Consider the following 17,419-nt stretch of genomic DNA (forward strand, 5'->3'; position numbering starts at 1 on the left):
TTATGGGCCCTTCTACCCCCCAGCTCCTAGGCAAGCTGAGGAATTGCTGACAGAGGGAATGAGGCAGAGGCTGTTGTGATCACTGGCTGATCTCCTCTCTTCCAGGTCAGTGACTTATCTTTCCATGATTCCTTGGCCACCTTTGTTGCCATTCTCATTGCCCGGCAGTGCTTGCTGCTGGAGGACCTGATTCGCTGTGCTGCTATCCCCTCACTCCTCAATGCTGGTAAGTGCATCCCTGCAGAAAGCTGGTCTTAGTCTCGGTTCTGGCCCAAAGGCCTGTGCTTTGTGAACCCCATAGTTGTGAAACACGCCTCCAATACTTCTTTTATAGTATGGTACTTAAGAATTGAACGTTTTGCTTTAGAGAGTTTCTGGCCTTTTGGTTTCTATCAAAAACTGGTTGTGCTAAGGTTTTTCAATGTTTTGCTCTCTGGAGTTTGTGTGCAAGCTGCAATAAGCATGGAGAGATGTTATCAGCCACTCTACCTGACCAGTGTACTCAGCTCCACTCCAGCAGTACACCTCCCACTGCTGATATGGTTCAGCTTAGCATTTTGGCTAGAGCAGCCAACTGGGCCTACAGCACCTGGGTCACTCTGCCTTTACTCTGCCACCAGTCTTCCTAGCTTTGCTCTGGGGATTGCAGCATCCAGACTCTGACAGGGTGAAGTTGGGAAGATGGAGCAAACAGAATGCAGTGCATGTCATTGGGGATAACACTCATGGATTCGCTCAGTTGCATGTTAATTGCTACACATGCTCCATATTTGTAAATACAATAAGGCTGCTGCAGCTTCTCAACTGGCTGCTCCAGGGCAGTGCACTGTGAATAGCTTTTGGATTGAGAGTCAGCTGTCCCAGTGCTTAAGAAATCTCAGTTGACTGTTTTCTTTACATAGCCTGCAGTGAACAGGACTCAGAACCAGGAGCACGTCTGACCTGCCGGATTTTACTCCATCTGTTTAAGACTCCGCAGCTGAACCCATGCCAGCAAGATGGCAGTAAGTGAATGAAAGTAGAGCCTTTCTTTATTGTGAAAGTACTGAGGCTCTTGCACCCCAAGAAAAGAGATACTGGACCCTCTGATTAGAGATCATGACCTGCTTGCGTTGAATAAAGCAGGCGAAGCCTGATACACTGCTTTCTGCAGAGGACAAAGAACAATATCCTTCCATTTATGTCACTCCATGGTAGCCAGGCATGTTGGGGAGGAGGCCCTTGGAGGCAGGAAACCAGCCAGTAGAGGTACCATTGCCGTCACTTAAGTCATTAGAGTAATGATCACTTCTTTTTTTATGTCTTGAGCTTTGTGTAGCCTCTTAACTTGGTGCTAGAAGCTGCTATTTTACAGCACTCCCTTTTTGTCTGATGATGGAAACAGTCCAGGAAGCTCTGTTCTTGGCTCCTCGTCAGTATCCTGATAGCTCAGATCTCTAAACCCAGCCTGTATTCTAGGTTAGGGTACTGTTGGAGCTTGGAGTTCATGACATAGGCATGGCTCCCCATTTGGATTTCATGGTTCAGTTGTTACAGCGTGATTGGCCCTATGCTTTGTGAAACTTAATTGAATTGACCCCATGTTACAGTTGGGAAAAGGACTAGCCTCAGGATTCTCTGAGCTGGATTCTACAGTACTGGCTGGCACGTAATTCAGGCAGCTCTGGAGCCTGCGACTTTCTCTCTTACTGGGCACTGCCCTTCCCCATTGTCCTCTTTGCAGACAAACCCACAGTGGGAATCCGCTCTTCCTGTGACCGTCACTTACTGGCAGCTTCCCAGAATCGTATTGTGGATGGAGCGGTTTTTGCAGTGCTGAAGGCAGTCTTTGTTCTGGGTGTGTACCTGTGTTAGCCTGAACCTGTAAGAATGTTTTTTGGGGGGTGGGGGTGGGAGAAAGGCACTGTATTGCATGTGTTGGCTGTACAGAAGTCCAGAGGAGACCTGCTTTGGTGGATATGTGGCTTGTCTGAAGCCCTTTGGTTGAGCTGTAAACATGCTTCATATATCTTAGCTGCAGAGAGAGTTTACAACAGCTCGGCATGTTTTGTGGGTCAGGCTTTGCGTTTAGCATTGGTGATTAACTGACACTTGTGCTTTCCTTGTAGGAGATGCAGAACTGAAAGGCTCTGGCTTTTCCCACCCTGGAGGTGTTGATGATCTCATGGATGATGAGCTGGGCACCAGGAAGGCCGGTGGTCGGGTAGTAACTGTAGAAACAGCTAGCTTGGATATTTATGCCAAGTATGTACTAAGGAGTATATGTCAACAGGTGAGTCTGTCCCATCTCTAGGTTTGTCCTTATCCCTTCTGCAGACAGATATATCCCACGTGACTTTCTGCAGATTGGGTTTGGCAGGTATTTCTTTGAAAGATCAGTAAAGAACCTGGGATGGTTCTGCCACGTGATGGCGCTAAGGATTGCTCACCATTAGCAAAAAAATAGAGGCAAACAGTTGTCAAGAATTAGGTGTTGCAGTATGCAGGGACTGCACATCCCCTTTGCTTTGGCAACAGCACAGGGCTCATGTCCAAGGAGGGGAGTGCTGGGAGTGATTTGCTGAGATGTGTGCTAGAGGCAAAGAAGATAAGCATGAGAAAGACAGCTTGTTGAAGTGATAAATGGTGCCTTTCAGAATGCAGCTTAAGTGTTGCTTGCAGCTAGGCTGTTAATGTATCGCTGGGCTTTGCAGTGCCCTGTTTAGTTAATTAAAGGAACAAAACCAAAAATCTTTTGCTTAGCCTAATCTGACAGCACCAATATTTCTGTTCCTTTGTGGAAAATTGACATTGGAGGAACTGAAACCTGGCTAATAAAACTGAAGGAGGAACTGAAACCTGTACTTAGTTGCAGAGTGGAGTGGCTGTTACCACTACTGTATGAAAATGGGCGTTGAAGGGTGTCCTTGGCCTTGGTTGCAAATTTATTCTGTCAAAAGAAAGATGCAGAGTTACAATTTGAAACCTGTATTCCATGTTACAATTTGAAACCTGTATTCCATGTTACAATTTGAAACCTGTATTCCATGTTACAATTTGAAACCTGTATTCCATGTTACAATTTGAAACCTGTATTCCATGTTACTAATGTGTAAACACAACACATTAGTGCTGTCTTGTCCTCATGCTTTGTGATGCTATTGTTTATTAATTGACTCGCTATGTAGCAATGTTACCAGCCTACCAAAGAAGAATTGGAGCCACCTATTTATGAGCATAAATTCAACATACTTGGTGTTACTGAAACCTGACTGTAGCATTGACAGAAGTAGATATTCCCTTGCTGGTCCCAGTCTATGTAGGAAGGACTCATAATAGGTAGAAAGTGTGTGTGTGTGTGTGTACAGGAGGGAGTAGCAGTGTCAGGTATCACTACTCATACCAATTGTTGGCAGCACTGGTTATGTAGGAGTGAGTACCACCAAATTGTGCCAGAGCTCCTGCAGGGTTCCTGCAGCTGTAAAGGGCTGGGAAAATGATGTGCTTAATATTAGCACCTCCAGTGTGAGCAGTGGATAGTAGAGAACTCACACTATCAATTCTGAAATGTCTATAGAATGCCTTAAACTATAGGTTGTGATTTCTCAAACTCAGAAAATGTTGCATCGCATATTCAGGTGTATATTTTGTAATAGACTTTGTCATGAGGGGGTAGGGAAAAGGAGCAGATTATAGAATTAAGTTAAAGGTTTCTTAGGTGCAAATGATTATGACGTAGTTGGTGGTCTGCCCTTTAGCCTGTTTAAATTAATAAATGTAATTGTGACTGGCCTTTTTAAAAGGTTAATTTCATAGAGCTGTAATAAACCACAGTGGGAACCAAGAGGGAGGCTTGAGTCAAAGGTGCTAACCTGAATCTGGTGATTGGGATGGTGGAGTTTTCCATAGTGCTTGGAAAACATGTTCATAGTGCTCTCCTGTGAAGAGGGAGATGAGGGGCTCTGTTTCAGTAATATGAAGCCTGAGATGGTGGCTGTTTTTGTAAAGAAATGTTGCAGAGAGAGAGAGGCTAGAAGTCCCTCAGGGTTGAAGAAGGTAGTTGACTTCATACTTATTTGTGAGATTATACTGATAAAGTGGATCAGAGACGAAGTCTGGATTCTTGTAGGAAGCTGAACAAGTGGCAAAAAGGGTCTTTCCAAGGATATGCATATTATGTATGCAAGGAAGAGAAGTTTCAAGAGGTTATGATGTAGTGACACGGAAAGGGAGAAATGCAATAGGCGTTGCAGAAATCACCAGATCACGTGTATTGGCAAAGTGGAAACTTCATCTGGGATGAAGCTGAAGATCTAGACTGTGGTTTCGCAAGGATTTCAATCCAGAGATTTAGCCTTTCCGATCTTTGTGCTCTACTTAGTGCTTAGAGTGCTGTCTGCTGCTGAGAGGGACTGTTCCCAGCTTTCTAGACTTAGCACCAGCACCTGTGCTTCATGAACTGGATCATCATCTCTTCTCCTATGGTTGTCACTTTTCAGTGGAAGAATTCTCTGATCAGGCTTGCTCTGCAGCTGCAGAAGTGCTTATATAGCAGTCTTCTGTAGACTTTAATTTCATGAACTTGCCTAATTGATTTTCAGTCTGAAAAAATACTGCAGTAACGAATGCTGCAGGTTAACTGTAAATTGTGTGAAGTACCACCTACCTCATGTTTGTTTTGGAAACTGCTGCCTTTATTATCATACATTTAGGGACCACCAACTGAAATTGAGAGGCTGACAATAATAGTTTTCTGTCTATCTTCTCCTCATGATTTGTGACTTTATAAATGGCTTGCGTCCAGTCAGTTGTTTCCCCTTCCAGGCTTTGAGCAGTAAAGTCATTGGTTTTTACTAAGGATGGTAGTGTGTTGTCCATCACTATTTGAGAATTAAGGGGTGTGCTTTTCCCTAAGACATGTTCTAGTTTAGCTTAGCTGCAGACCTGAATTATTTAGTTTAGGACAGCTCCAGGGCTTTGTTGTGCAGGAAATAGACCAAATAATTTTAAGTGATCCCTTCTGATCTTTTGAGCCCAAGTGGCAGTGTTGATGGAGCCTGGGCATGGCAGTGACTGTGTACTGTTAAATCATACCAATATTTTATCAAAAGAAACAGCAGCTACTGTGTTTCACCACTGCTGACTTGTCAAAGTTGATGTTTCCTCTGTTGTGATTGCTGTGCTGTACCTGGTGCCTGCTGAATCAGGATAGTACAGTTCGTGAAGAGAAATGATTATCAGGCATAACTGCGTACTAATAAGGTTTTTCAGTTTGACGTGTTCCCTGCATCTCTCTGAGATTGAAAGCAGGGGTGCTGGTTTGGAATCAGACATCAGTTTGACTGTGCTGACTCTACCTTTGTCTTGCAGGAGTGGGTGGGTGAGCGATGTCTGAAGTCCCTCTGTGAAGACAGCAATGACTTGCAGGATCCTGTCCTGAGCAGCACACAGGCCCAGAGGCTGATGCAGCTGATCTGTTATCCACACCGGCTGCTGGACAACGAGGAAGGAGAAAATCCTCAGCGGCAGAGGATTAAACGCATCTTACAGGTGCAGGCTCCTGGCAGAATCTAAGAGTGTCCTAGTAATAGCCTAATGTAGCATTAGAGTGGGGTTGTCCAAAATGCAGCCCTCTGAGGGGTCTGACACTCATTATCATGGGATCTGAGGGTGTGGGTTGACATAGTTTGAACTGAGATAAGGACTCGTGAAGTATGGATGTGTGTGTTGCAGAATCTGGACCAGTGGACCATGAGGCAGTCCTCGCTGGAGCTGCAGCTCATGATTAAGCAGACGGCAAACAATGTGAGTTTCTACTCAGAGGGACCATACAGGGATGTGTGTTGCCAGTGTTGAAGTGGCTGCTTGTGAGGTGGTGGGGAGGTGGCCTGGCAGAAGTGGAAACAGGGAGAAAATAAACAAAGAGGGAGTCAGGCCTGTGAAAGCCAAGCATGAGTCTGAGACCCGAAGAGCAGCAGCCATGGGGAAGTTGGCAAACGGGGTTTGTACTGAGTTGTGTTGAAATGTGCAAGCCCTGTCAGTGGGTGCTCTCAGAGAAGGACTTGGCTGTCTTTTCTTCCCTATCTCTAGGAGATGAACTCCTTGTTAGAAAATATAGCCAAGGCCACCATTGAGGTATTCCAGCAGTCAGCAGAGACCAGCTCTGCTAGCTGTGCTGGCAATGGAGTCAACAATATCAGTAGCTCAGCAAGTGCTACGCCTGCCAGCAACAAATCCAAACCCATCCTCAGGTAGGTGTAGTCCCAGCATGCAGCTGCCTTGTAGACGAGTCTGAATCATAGGTTGGATTGCAAACTGCTTTTCTCTCCTGTGTTGTCACAGCTCCCTGGAGAGATCAGGAGTGTGGCTGGTGGCCCCTCTGATTGCCAAGCTTCCAACATCAGTGCAGGGCCATGTGCTGAAAGCTGCTGGAGAAGAACTGGAGAAAGGACAACATCTGGGGTCATCGTCCCGCAAAGAGCGGGACCGCCAGAAGCAGAAGAGGTGAGTCCTGGGGAAAGGGCAGGCAATGCTTGCTGTGCTGATCCCCAAGCCTGGCAGTATAGCTCCGTCTCTGTCCTCTCTGCAGCATGTCCCTCCTGAGCCAGCAGCCCTTTCTGTCACTGGTGCTAACATGCTTGAAGGGACAGGATGAGCAGCGGGAAGGCCTCCTCACCTCTCTGTACAGTCAGGTCCAGCAGGTAGGTGTCTTGCTTCTCCCCTCACTTTCCCCAAGGGCTCGCTCCTCCAGCAGGCAGGCTATTGGGCGTGTCCTCAAGGATGTTGTCTGTCTGATTATATGCTCAATAAGGCAAAGATCTTACCCTGGTTGCTATAGGGTGCTTGAGCTGACCATCTGTGAGTCACTGGACGGTGGGCAGTACAAGCAGCTCTCTGTAAACTTCAGCATACAGCTTGTGAGGTCTGTCCTCTCTTCTCTTCTAAATTTCTTAGATTGTTACAAATTGGCGGGAAGATCAGTACCAAGATGACTGCAAAGCCAAGCAGCTGATGCATGAGGCCCTGAAACTACGGCTGAATTTGGTGAGCAGTTGCAGAAAAAGAGCTTAACCATATGGGGTGAAGAGTTGTCTGCCTTTTTTCATTTTTTTTGGAACACACACGCTGGAGGGGCTATATATGTCCTGAGGCAAGGAAGTAGCAGAGGCACTTGTGCTGCTTCTAGGTCTTGAGCCCTGAGTGGGATAGCATGCGTGGAAAAACTCCCTTGCTCTATTTCGCCAGGATGAAATCCACAGCCTTGGTCTCTGTTTTGGAGATGTATCTTCCATTTCAATGCTTTTGCAGTCCACAGCACTACTACTTGCATCTGAGGTTTGTCCTGCTGACTGCAATCTCCTTCAGCTCTCAGTCAGAGTTACTATAGCATAGGAGTTGCTCTGGTTTAGGCTCCTTCCTCACTTTTAAATCTTAGTGTTTCTTCATGGTGTCCTTGTGACTAAACTACTTTTCTCTACCAGGTGGGGGGAATGTTTGACACAGTTCAACGCAGTACACAGCAGACGACTGAATGGGCTGTGCTTCTCCTGGACATCATCAGCAGTGGCACTGTGGACATGCAGTCAAACAAGTAACTTTCTGACTTCTGATCCATACACTTCCCAAGGGAGGCAGTCGTTAGCGTGGCCCCTTTTCTCACGTGAGCTAGCTGTCTGTCTAGATGATCTGTCAGAAGTACTGTGACAGCTGAAGGAGACTTCGGAGTAATACCAGGCTACAACCTAGGTCCTAGTATCCAAGTCCACTCTGACATACCCAGAGCAAACTTGACTTTCCAGAAGCAGAGAGATAAGCAGGGGAGAACTGAGTCTGGACCTGCTTTTTGGAGAAGCTGAATGGATAGACAGGAGGCCAGTCTTAATCTGTGATACTGCACTTGACTCAAGTGTGAACACACTGTGGTATATAAGCAAAAAGAGGATTAGTGTGGGAGTTTAGTCTGAAGAGAGCTTGGCACTTCTGACTGTAGGCAGTACTCTCAGCAATCTTATAATGTTTGGTGTTACTATGATGGCAGAGGCTTTATATCTGCTTCTCAGGTGACTTTGACCTTTCTGCTCTGACCAACAGTGAGCTCTTCACCACCGTGTTGGACATGCTGAGTGTTCTCATCAACGGCACCCTGGCTGCTGATATGTCCAGCATTTCTCAGGGCAGCATGGAGGAGAACAAGCGGGCATACATGAATCTTGTCAAGAAACTCAGGGTGAGGGACACCAGGCCCTGTATGGGGAGCAGTGTGTGCTGTGTCGTGGTTGCCCAACTATGCAGATTTACCTGTGTCTCACGAATGGTACTTGTCCTGTTGCTGCTGTTTAGATGAAGTAGTGAGGGTGGCCCCAATCGCTCTGTAGGGCTGAAGGGTGCAAAGGTGAGAGGTAATGCAGGGATGGAGGTTGAGGCCAGAAGAGGCACAGGTGGGCTTTGGATGACTTTTCCTGAGCGATTCTTCAAGTCTTCTCTATTCCACTTGTGCAGAAAGAGCTGGGGGACCGGCAGTCTGACAGCCTGGAGAAGGTGCGACAGCTACTGCCACTTCCCAAGCAGACCCGAGATGTCATCACCTGTGAACCTCAGGGATCCCTCATTGACACCAAAGGCAATAAAATAGCTGGATTTGACTCCATCTTCAAGAAGGAGGTAAGTAAAGCTTTTTTGTCTGCATCACAGCTCCTGAGTGCAGGTGTCACCTTGTCCTCTGATGCCCTGAGTCTACACAGCTTGGGAGGCATCTGTATGGAGCGCTGTGTTGCCTGCTGAGCTTGAAGTGTCTGGCTGCACGCAAACAAGCTGGCACATAACCATGTCCAAAAAGGGTAAAGGTGTGTGTTAATGGTCGGTGATACATGCTGCTATGGCCTGAGAAGTTATTTAAACTTTGGTTTTGTGCTTATGGCTGTATAAAGCATAAAGAGAAACCCATAATCCCTGTGACGTGAGTTACTGGGTGGTGACAGTGTGCAGAAGACTGGCAGAGATGGGATGAAGGAGACTGGCAGTTGTTGATGAAGGCCTTTAGAAATGACTGCTTTGCCACGTGGAAGAGCAGGGACCACTAGTAAGGGCTCACGCTGTTTACTGGGACACATGAAGTAGAGACTGAAGAAAGCATAGAGTTTCATGTACCCTCACAGGAGAAACAACAGGGACTTGGAGGTTCTTATCCCTTTTGCTTTAAAGGGTTTGCAAGTCTCTACAAAGCAGAAGATTTCCCCTTGGGATCTGTTTGAGGGCTTAAAGCACTCAGCCCCCCTCTCCTGGGGATGGTTTGGGACAGTCCGGGTGGATCGCAAGGTGTCTAGATTTGAGGAGCAGCAGAGGCTTCTTCTGTACCACACGCACTTGAAACCCAAGCCCCGCAGTTACTACCTGGAGCCGTTGCCGCTGCCCCCTGAAGAGGAAGAGCCTCCTACACCTGTGGCTTTAGAGCCAGAGAAGAAAGCTGTGGAACCAGCCAAGGCTGATAAAACAAGCTCCAATCCTGCCACCTCTACTGAAGAACGCAAGAAGAAACAGAGCAAAACCAAGAAACGCAACCAATCTGCCAGCAAAACTGAGGTAATCGACTGCCCAACAGGTATGGACCTCCCGTGTTCAACCCCTCCTAGTAACAGAGCACTCCCTCAAGTCTTCCTGAGGAGCCTGAGGGTGGTGTAATGGTGAAGATGGGATGTGTTTCCTCTCAGCTGGGAGTGCTGGAGCTCTATCCTGCTCTCCCTAGCCTGGGGCAGGGCAAACATTTTCTTAATCTCTGATGGGAGGGAAGGAGGCAGCCCAGCTCAGATAGCATCCCAGGCTTCCTCCTGTGGACTTTGCAACCCTTCCATACGCTTCATCCATTCATGAATTCCCAGTGCACATTGATCTTTCTTACTCCTTTGTCTTTCCAGGATTTTGTGTTGGGCCCTAGCCGAGGGGTTTCATATGGAGTTGGTATGCCTACAGATCTCTTGCATCACCAGTCAGGAAGCACTATGTCGAGGCTGGCATATGGGCAATCACCAGTGGGTCTCTATGCCCAGAATCAGCCTCTTCCAGCAGGTAGGTGCACAGGAGAGGTGAGCATATTGCATCTCTTTGGGAACCTCTTGTAAGAACCCTTTCTGTGAGATGATCCTACGCAGGTCCCTACACTTTCCCCTTTTGCCTGTCATGTATCTAGATACAGTGATGAACAGTCATTCTGGAGCTACAAGGCTCAGCAGTAGCATGTGACTAGTCAGTGTGTTTCTCTTCCTCTTGCAGGTGGCCCTCGCCTGGATACATCCTACAGACCTGTACGCATGCCACTGGGGAAACTTGTTCAGAGTCGTCCTCCCTATAGTGGCGTGCTGCCTCCAGGTATGGGGAGCATGATGGGCATTGACCCTTCCTACAAGCCAGCAGTGTACAGACAGCAGCCTCCAGTGTCCCAGGGACAGATACTGAGGCAGCAGCTTCAAGCAAAGTTGGTAAGTCAGAGCTGTGCTCTTGTTGTTGCTGGACCCCACAGTACAGCAAGCCCAAGCTGTTTGCTGGGGCTGTCCCTTCTAGCCAGAACTCTCCAACCCTGTCTCTGTTTCTGCCCTGGAAAGATGTTGTCTCTTGTGTCTGTTCCTCTGGTGCAGCACAGTGTTTGCCACCTGCTTTGTGGGCCCACGTCACTAACAGTTGGTGGAGGCTGTCGGTGAGGCACACTGGGGGTCTGTGGCTGTTGAGCAGTGAGAGGGGCACATCCTGGCTGTGGGGTGGTAGGGATGTTAGTGGCCTATTTGTCCCAAGTCGAGGTGAGACAGAAGTCATTAACATCTGCGTGCTGTGCAGCAGCCTCGTAGGTTTAGCAGTGAAGCTACTTGTCTGGTTTGGTGGGAGCTGCCGAGGAGAGAGCAGCAGTATCCTGCCCTTTGGAGATGTTGAAAAAAGTGTTTCTCTGTTGCATTCCAGCAGGGTCAAGGCATAATGGGACAGCAGCCCGTGCGCCAGATGGCTCCAACCCCATCCTATGGAGCACTGCAGCCCTCCCAGGTAAGTGGCAGTGACCACAGGTAAGACTGGAATCTGGCTCCAGCACAGGGCAGCATCTTTGTTTCTGCTGCTAAATCCTGAAATCTCTTGGCTCTTCTCACTCCTCATTTACTGGGCAGCATGAATCTGAATCCCAGAGATGAGCAGCCTTGTGACATTTACAGGAGGCTGATGTCCTGTGTTCCAAATTCTCTTTTGTACCTTACCCCATGACTGATAAAGGCTTTTTGTTTCATTTCAGGGTTACACACCTTACGTCTCCCACATAGGCCTTCAGCAGCACCCCTCCCAGTCAGGCACGATGGTACCTCCTACCTATTCTGGCCAGCCCTATCAGAATTCCCACCCCAGCTCTAATCCTGCCCTGGTGGATCCTGTTAGACAGATGCAGCAGAGACCAAGCGGCTACGTACACCAGCAGGCCCCTGGCTATGGGCACACCTTGGGCAACACACAGAGGTACCTCCCACCCTACTGGATGTTAATAAGCTGTATTTCATCAAGGGCTTCCCCACTCTGCTCAGACAACTCTAACAGCAATCTGTGAAAAGCCTGTTCTCCATGCCGTGTCATACAGCATCTGAGTCCTTCGCACCCTCAGGGGAACATCTTTATCCAGCTTTCAGTCCTGGGAAGAAACAGAGAGACAGGATGAAATTTGGAGATGCTAGTTGCAGGCAGGAGACAGTGTTACCAGCCAGAGAAAGATGGAATTGGGAAATATGAGAAAAATGACCTGGGAAAGTCATAGTTTTGGTTTTAAATCTAACCAGCAGATCACCATCAAAGGGCTAGATCTGGGATTTCCACTGCTCCTGAGCAGGCATAAATCCAGCAGGGAAACCACGCAGAACAGTGGGCCAAGGACTGTTACTTGGGGCTTCTAGAAAAACAGGTTGGATGAAACCCTTGAGGCCCTGGTGTCCCTCACCTTTCTGCAGAGAGGCAGCATGGATTACAAGGGGCTGTTTGGGCTGTCTTGTTGATGGCAGAAGTTGAGTTTGGATTAAAGAAGCTGGCTGCCCATGAATCTTTTACTCCATGAGCTTGTCCTTTTCTCATGCAGGTTTCCTCACCAGTCAATACAGCAGGCCCCCATGATGAGTGGGATGAACCATTTGGGTCCACAAGGAGTCCCCTCAGGAATTCGACCCAGCCAGATACTGCCTGACCAGCAGCAGCAGCAGTACCTGAGGCAGCAGCAGCAACAGCAGCAGCAGATGCTGAGGGTGAGTGGTTGCTGGAGCTGGAGGAGGCTTGCCCAGTGCTGCTTACCTCTGTGTCAGCAACGCTCTGCTCTGCCCCTCTGTGCCAGGAAGGATGTCAACTTTGTTGGGGGCTGTCTGTAATAATTTGCTAGGCGGTTCTCCCTTACTTAGAGCTGGCTGCTCCTGATGGAGACACCTGCTGCACTGCCTTTTGCCGGTCACCCAGCATGAGCTAAAGGGAAGTTAGGAGCAGTGAAGTCTGTTTAGTCCTCCGGCCTGCATCCCACCTCTTCCTGCTTCAGCTGAGCCCAGAAGATTGTGCAGAAAGCTAGCTGTCTTAGAAGTGTTGCAGGAGCTAGAAACAAAGTGAAGATCTCCCTGCCCACACAAGAGCAGGTAGAGTTGTTCCTTGCAAGATCATTTTTAGGGGCATATCTGCATTTTCACAAGATCAAAATAAGCATCGGTTTCAGTTTCCAATGGCAGGAAATCTAGTGTGAATCAGTCCATGTACTCCACATCTAACAGTGGATGGTGAAAAACTGATCCAAAGTAAGCTGTTAGACCCAGCTCTCTAGGTTCAAAGAAGTTCACAGGCGTGTGTCAACAGACATGAGTATTCCATGGATTTGCATTATGGTCTTATGACTACTAAATACTTATATGATATACAGACATGAATACATTTCTTGGAGTTACAGAAATGTATTGAATTGACAGAGAAACACAGAAATAGTTTGCATTAATTGGTGAATTGCATACCTTATGAGAAGGCCTAGCAAACCTGTAGAATATGGGGAGACTTTACGTGGCATGGAGTGCTGAGGCTTTGTGTTCCAAGAGGGGCCTGAGCGAGACAGTGGTTCCTGCAGAGAGCTGCAGTCAGCAGTATTTGAGAATTGCTGCCTTGCACTGGACAAGAGACTGCCTGTAGCATGGTCAGCAGCTTTTAGTCCTTTTGATGAGTAGCACCCCCTGACTATTCACTTGGTTTCTTTTAGCATTCTCCATCACTCATATTTAGAAAAAGAACATGCCTCAGACAAATTGCTAGCACTTCTTGTAGCTCAGTAACTTCATGTATACCTTCAGCTTTTAGCTGACATTGCTTGGTTGCTTAAAAAAAAAAAAAAAAGTGGAGTGTCCAAAATCTCCCCTGTTACTGTGACTCCTGCTGTGTTATCAGAGGCATACCAGATGCAGAACAGACTCCTGGTGCTTGAGTTGACTGTCATGATGCAGTGGCTTGTAGAAAGGATGGATGGCCTTTTGGTTTGTCTTGCATGGGTTGGTAGTCAGCTGTTGCAAGAAGGTAAGACATGAAATCAGGAGCAGTATCCTGCCTCATTTAGTCAGTCATCTGCTTTCTTGTGTACCCAGGTCATAGCATCCCTTTCAAGAACCTAAGTGGCCAAACTGGTTTAAGATGGAAGTTAGGAGGCTGTTCTAGAAACTCACTCCCTTTTGGGTTGAATCCTTGATCCAAGCCTCAATGTGTTTGTGACTGGTTTGTGTATCCAATTATTATTGTCCACTGTGTCCTATTGTTTACTGGCTCTTCTTTCTCTCTGATGTTTACCCAATGTATTCCTAGGGAGCACTTGCAGCTTCCATAGATCAGGTTTTTCTAACCTCCTCTCATACTGTCCTTTCTCCTGATTGTATTTTTGTCTGTTTTCTGAGACTGTTCAAGGTTTGAATGTTACCGTTTTGAGCCAGTGATCGGAACTATACCTAGCATCACCATGTTGTTTTTTTATGATAGCATTAGTAGTTTTCTATTTCTGCTAGAAATTCTTCTGTTGATCTAGAGAGTTCAAAACTGCATTGGCAGATGGGAGAAATGTCTGAAAATGAGGAGAAATGAAAAAAACCGTGAGGTTTGTGGGAATATTCTGACTCCAAGTTCAATACGCTGAATATTCTTCTCACTGTAACTAGTTCTGTCAACATCTAGGTTGGAGCACTGCGTCCAGTTTTATCCACATCGTTTTACTGAAGTGCAACACCAGCTGGCATGAGTGGCAGAGAAGGGCAGCAAGATAGACCAAAGAGTTGGGGAATGTGACTGAGAAGGAAAGGCTGAAATAGCTGGGCGTCGAGTTAGCGAGGCAGAGACAATAGGAGAGATAAGTCTCCAAATTTTTTGTCTTCAAAAAAAGCCAAAAAAACCTTATCTGTTCTTGTCCCTTGGCTGTAGGACAAGAAATGGCCTTAAATCATAACATATGAGATTCAGGGTAGAGATTAGGGAAAACTCCAGTAGTAGGAGTAACTGTGACCTGGAGTGAATTGCGTAGGGAGGTTATAGTAGCTCTGTTGCTACCTCTGGAAAAAATTTGAGAACAGATTAGGCAAATACTCAGCAAAGTCAGTACTGGTGATCTTAACCAGGAGGCAAGAGATGAACCAGCCGACCTCTTGAGGTAGCTCTTAGTTGTTTTCTATTCTGGTATCATGTTTGCTCCTAGTCATTCCCCAGCTGACCAGTAGAATCGTAGTTCTCTTCCTGCCATCTGTCCATACCTCATCTTGCAGAAGAACTTTGTTACTGTCCCTGTATTTCTTGCCATTTCTCAGCCTGAGGCAGGGTCCTGGTGAAATTTGGGTAATTTAGGTACCTGTAAGGAAAATGGTGTAAGAGGGTATGTTACTGCATGGAATGTCCTTCCTCCTTCAGCCCTTCCTGTGCCCTGTTGGTGTGTGCATTGCCCAGACAGTTCCCTGATGGTCCCTTCTGTTTTGTCTTCACAGCAGCAACAACAGCAGCAGCAGCAACAACAACAACAGCAGCAGCAGCAGCAACAGCAGCAACAACAGCAGCAGCCACCACAGCCGCAACCACAGCAGCAACCCCAGGTCTCCACGGTGCCTCAGCCACAGGCGCAGGGCCAGCCCCCAGGGCTGGGAATGCAGACTCTTCCCCCCCAGCAGCCCATTGTGAGTATCCCCTTGGAGGCAGAGAGATGTGATAGTCCAGCACAAATTCAACAGCGCTCCACCTGCATCCCCCCCTTCTCCCTCCCCTGCGTTTCCCAGGGCTTGTGTGAATGCCGAGGCTGCCGCCAGGTGGTGTGGCTATAACTACGTTTCTCTCTTTGCAGTTCCAGCGCCAGGGCCTTCAGCAGACACAGCAGCAGCAGCAAACAGCTGCTCTGGTTCGACAGCTTCAACAGCAGCTTTCCAGTAAGCCTTAGTGTTCTTGATCCTGTCCTTAGTCTCCTCCCTGCCATTTTCTATTGCAGGTACCCTGGTGTAGAGAAGCAAGGCCAAGCTGGACTGTCTGTCTGAGGCCATAAATGATGCTGGCAGAGAGGTGGCATCAGGACTTAGAGCTCCTGGCCCAAGGGGGCACAGCAGCAGGGCAGGCAGTGCTTGCCAGCTTGTGAGCAACCTTCCAGACCTTCCTTCTGCTGCCTGCTGAGGGACGAGGGAGCTGAGCCTTTGTAGGGGCTGCCATGCAGCTTTCCTGAAAGGATCCAATCTGCAGTTTTAAAACATTCAGAGGTATTTCCTCTGCTGCAGATGACCTCTGAGGGGCACAGGGAGGCTGTAATCCTGCGGCACTCACTTGGTGAATGACTCAGAGATACTGTGTTAGTGTTGTGATCAGGACAAGACTTCTTGGAGGCAGGGAGGGTACTCTGGGAAGTGTTGCTGCACACTTGCTGTGTTTGTAGTGTTCTGTGGGCTTCCGTGGCTGCTGTCACAGACGGGGTAATGGCATAGATGGTGTTCAGTCTGGCACTGTATTCTTATAATCTGCATTGAACTACTGGCTGGGGGATCTAGAAACAGAACCCAGTGTCTGTGCTGTTTCCTTCTGAATGACCTGCTGTTTCACTGTCACCTCACTGGCTTTTCTGCCATAAAAATGGCGGACATGCTGTGAAAATGCCCAGAAATGGACTGTACAGGTTTTTTTGTGGTGCGTTAAATGTGAGACTGTGCTAGATGTAATAATGCATGGAGTGGGGGCTTGGAAACTGTGCTTATACTTGTTCCCTGATGGAAGATTCTTAGTACTTGTGACCAAAAAAACCTCCCCAAACCAGAAGTTTTAATGTGCTATGTTTCCCACTAGCCAGATTCACAAACCACAAGTCTGTGCAAGGATCCCAGCCAGAACATTCAAGTATAGCAAGATCTCATGTAATAATCTGAATATAGCAGAATAGCCATATTTTTGTATGCTGTCTGTACAGCAAACGGAGCTGTTTTGTATGGAACAGATGTGTGGGTCCAGTGCAGCCATGTGTTAGCATGCAGCTTCCATGCTCCCTCATTGGGTTTGCATCAGTTCCACCAGGAACCATCTGGAGTTCTTATTTGTAGTGTCTGGGATGGAGTGGAGAGCAGGACATAAACCAAGAACAGTAGGAGAGGGACAAGAGTACTTTGGGACAAGAATACTTTGGGCCCAGGATAGGCTGCATTAGGAAGCTCCAGGGTATCCCTGAACGTGCTATTGTCCAGCAGAGTTGAGGAGAGCAGGCTAGCCAGGTTACACTGATCTCCTTTTACGTAGTCTGACTTAGGATCAAACATGCTGATGAGGTTTCAGGAAAAAACCTACAGAATTTTATTAATTGGACAGTACCCAAGTATACTGTGAGCACTGTACATCACAAAACATCAATCCCAGCAGTCTGGAAGTTCATGAGGTTCTTGAATATAACTTTACCATGTCTCCTGCTCTTTTTGTGCCATCTGGAAGTCCTTTGGGCATGTCCTTCATTTGTACCGAGATACTGACAGGGAGCCAGGAGAGTTGTCTCTGAAACCTTCACTAACTCTGGTTTCTGGGTGTGCCTCAGGATGAGTGTTTGACACTAGCTGTCTGAGCAGCTTGTATGGCTGCAGGTGGTGTGCAATCTTGTAGGGCTGATTTTCTTTCAAAATCAGAAATAATTCATCCATAAACTCATCCTCCCAGCTTGCTCCCACCTTTCAGGGCTTTGTTATGGTGCACCAATTCCACCACGAGGGATGGAGAGATCTCCTCTGGAGAAGCTTCAGGATCGGGACTGGCACATATCTGTTTCTTCCTCAAAGAATGTGGGGTCTTGACTGTGCTGCTGTCTAAATGCTCAGACAAATGAGCAGAGCAGGGAGTGCCATAAAGGTTATACTTTTCTTCTCACAGCCTATGACACACTCATACTGTGCTGGTGGTGTGGGGAGAGGGATCTCTTTTCTGAACCACA

The 17,419-nt window shown here is 47.5% G+C and overlaps 1 protein-coding gene across 2 annotated transcripts in view; it reads left to right on the top strand.

Annotated features, from left to right (window-relative positions):
- MED12 (mediator complex subunit 12) overlaps window positions 1-17,419 on the top strand; it is a 37,574-nt gene that overhangs the window by 19,689 nt on the left and 466 nt on the right. The window contains exons 23-43 of one of the 2 annotated variants that reach the window (XM_050901610.1): window positions 106-226; window positions 903-1,004; window positions 1,724-1,837; window positions 2,109-2,272; window positions 5,350-5,529; window positions 5,713-5,784; window positions 6,070-6,230; window positions 6,322-6,483; window positions 6,569-6,680; window positions 6,934-7,023; window positions 7,461-7,570; window positions 8,071-8,206; window positions 8,479-8,640; window positions 9,181-9,558; window positions 9,891-10,041; window positions 10,246-10,451; window positions 10,924-11,004; window positions 11,246-11,463; window positions 12,071-12,233; window positions 14,967-15,152; window positions 15,317-15,398. In XM_050901610.1, coding sequence (XP_050757567.1) covers window positions 106-226; window positions 903-1,004; window positions 1,724-1,837; window positions 2,109-2,272; window positions 5,350-5,529; window positions 5,713-5,784; window positions 6,070-6,230; window positions 6,322-6,483; window positions 6,569-6,680; window positions 6,934-7,023; window positions 7,461-7,570; window positions 8,071-8,206; window positions 8,479-8,640; window positions 9,181-9,558; window positions 9,891-10,041; window positions 10,246-10,451; window positions 10,924-11,004; window positions 11,246-11,463; window positions 12,071-12,233; window positions 14,967-15,152; window positions 15,317-15,398 — 3,151 coding nt within the window. The remainder of the gene's footprint in view (window positions 1-105; window positions 227-902; window positions 1,005-1,723; window positions 1,838-2,108; window positions 2,273-5,349; window positions 5,530-5,712; window positions 5,785-6,069; window positions 6,231-6,321; window positions 6,484-6,568; window positions 6,681-6,933; window positions 7,024-7,460; window positions 7,571-8,070; window positions 8,207-8,478; window positions 8,641-9,180; window positions 9,559-9,890; window positions 10,042-10,245; window positions 10,452-10,923; window positions 11,005-11,245; window positions 11,464-12,070; window positions 12,234-14,966; window positions 15,153-15,316; window positions 15,399-17,419) is intronic. The other variant, XM_050901611.1, reaches the window with a different exon arrangement.

This window comes from Gymnogyps californianus, chromosome 9, assembly GCF_018139145.2.
Source record: "Gymnogyps californianus isolate 813 chromosome 9, ASM1813914v2, whole genome shotgun sequence".
In the NCBI taxonomy this organism is placed as follows: Eukaryota; Metazoa; Chordata; class Aves; order Accipitriformes; family Cathartidae; genus Gymnogyps; species Gymnogyps californianus.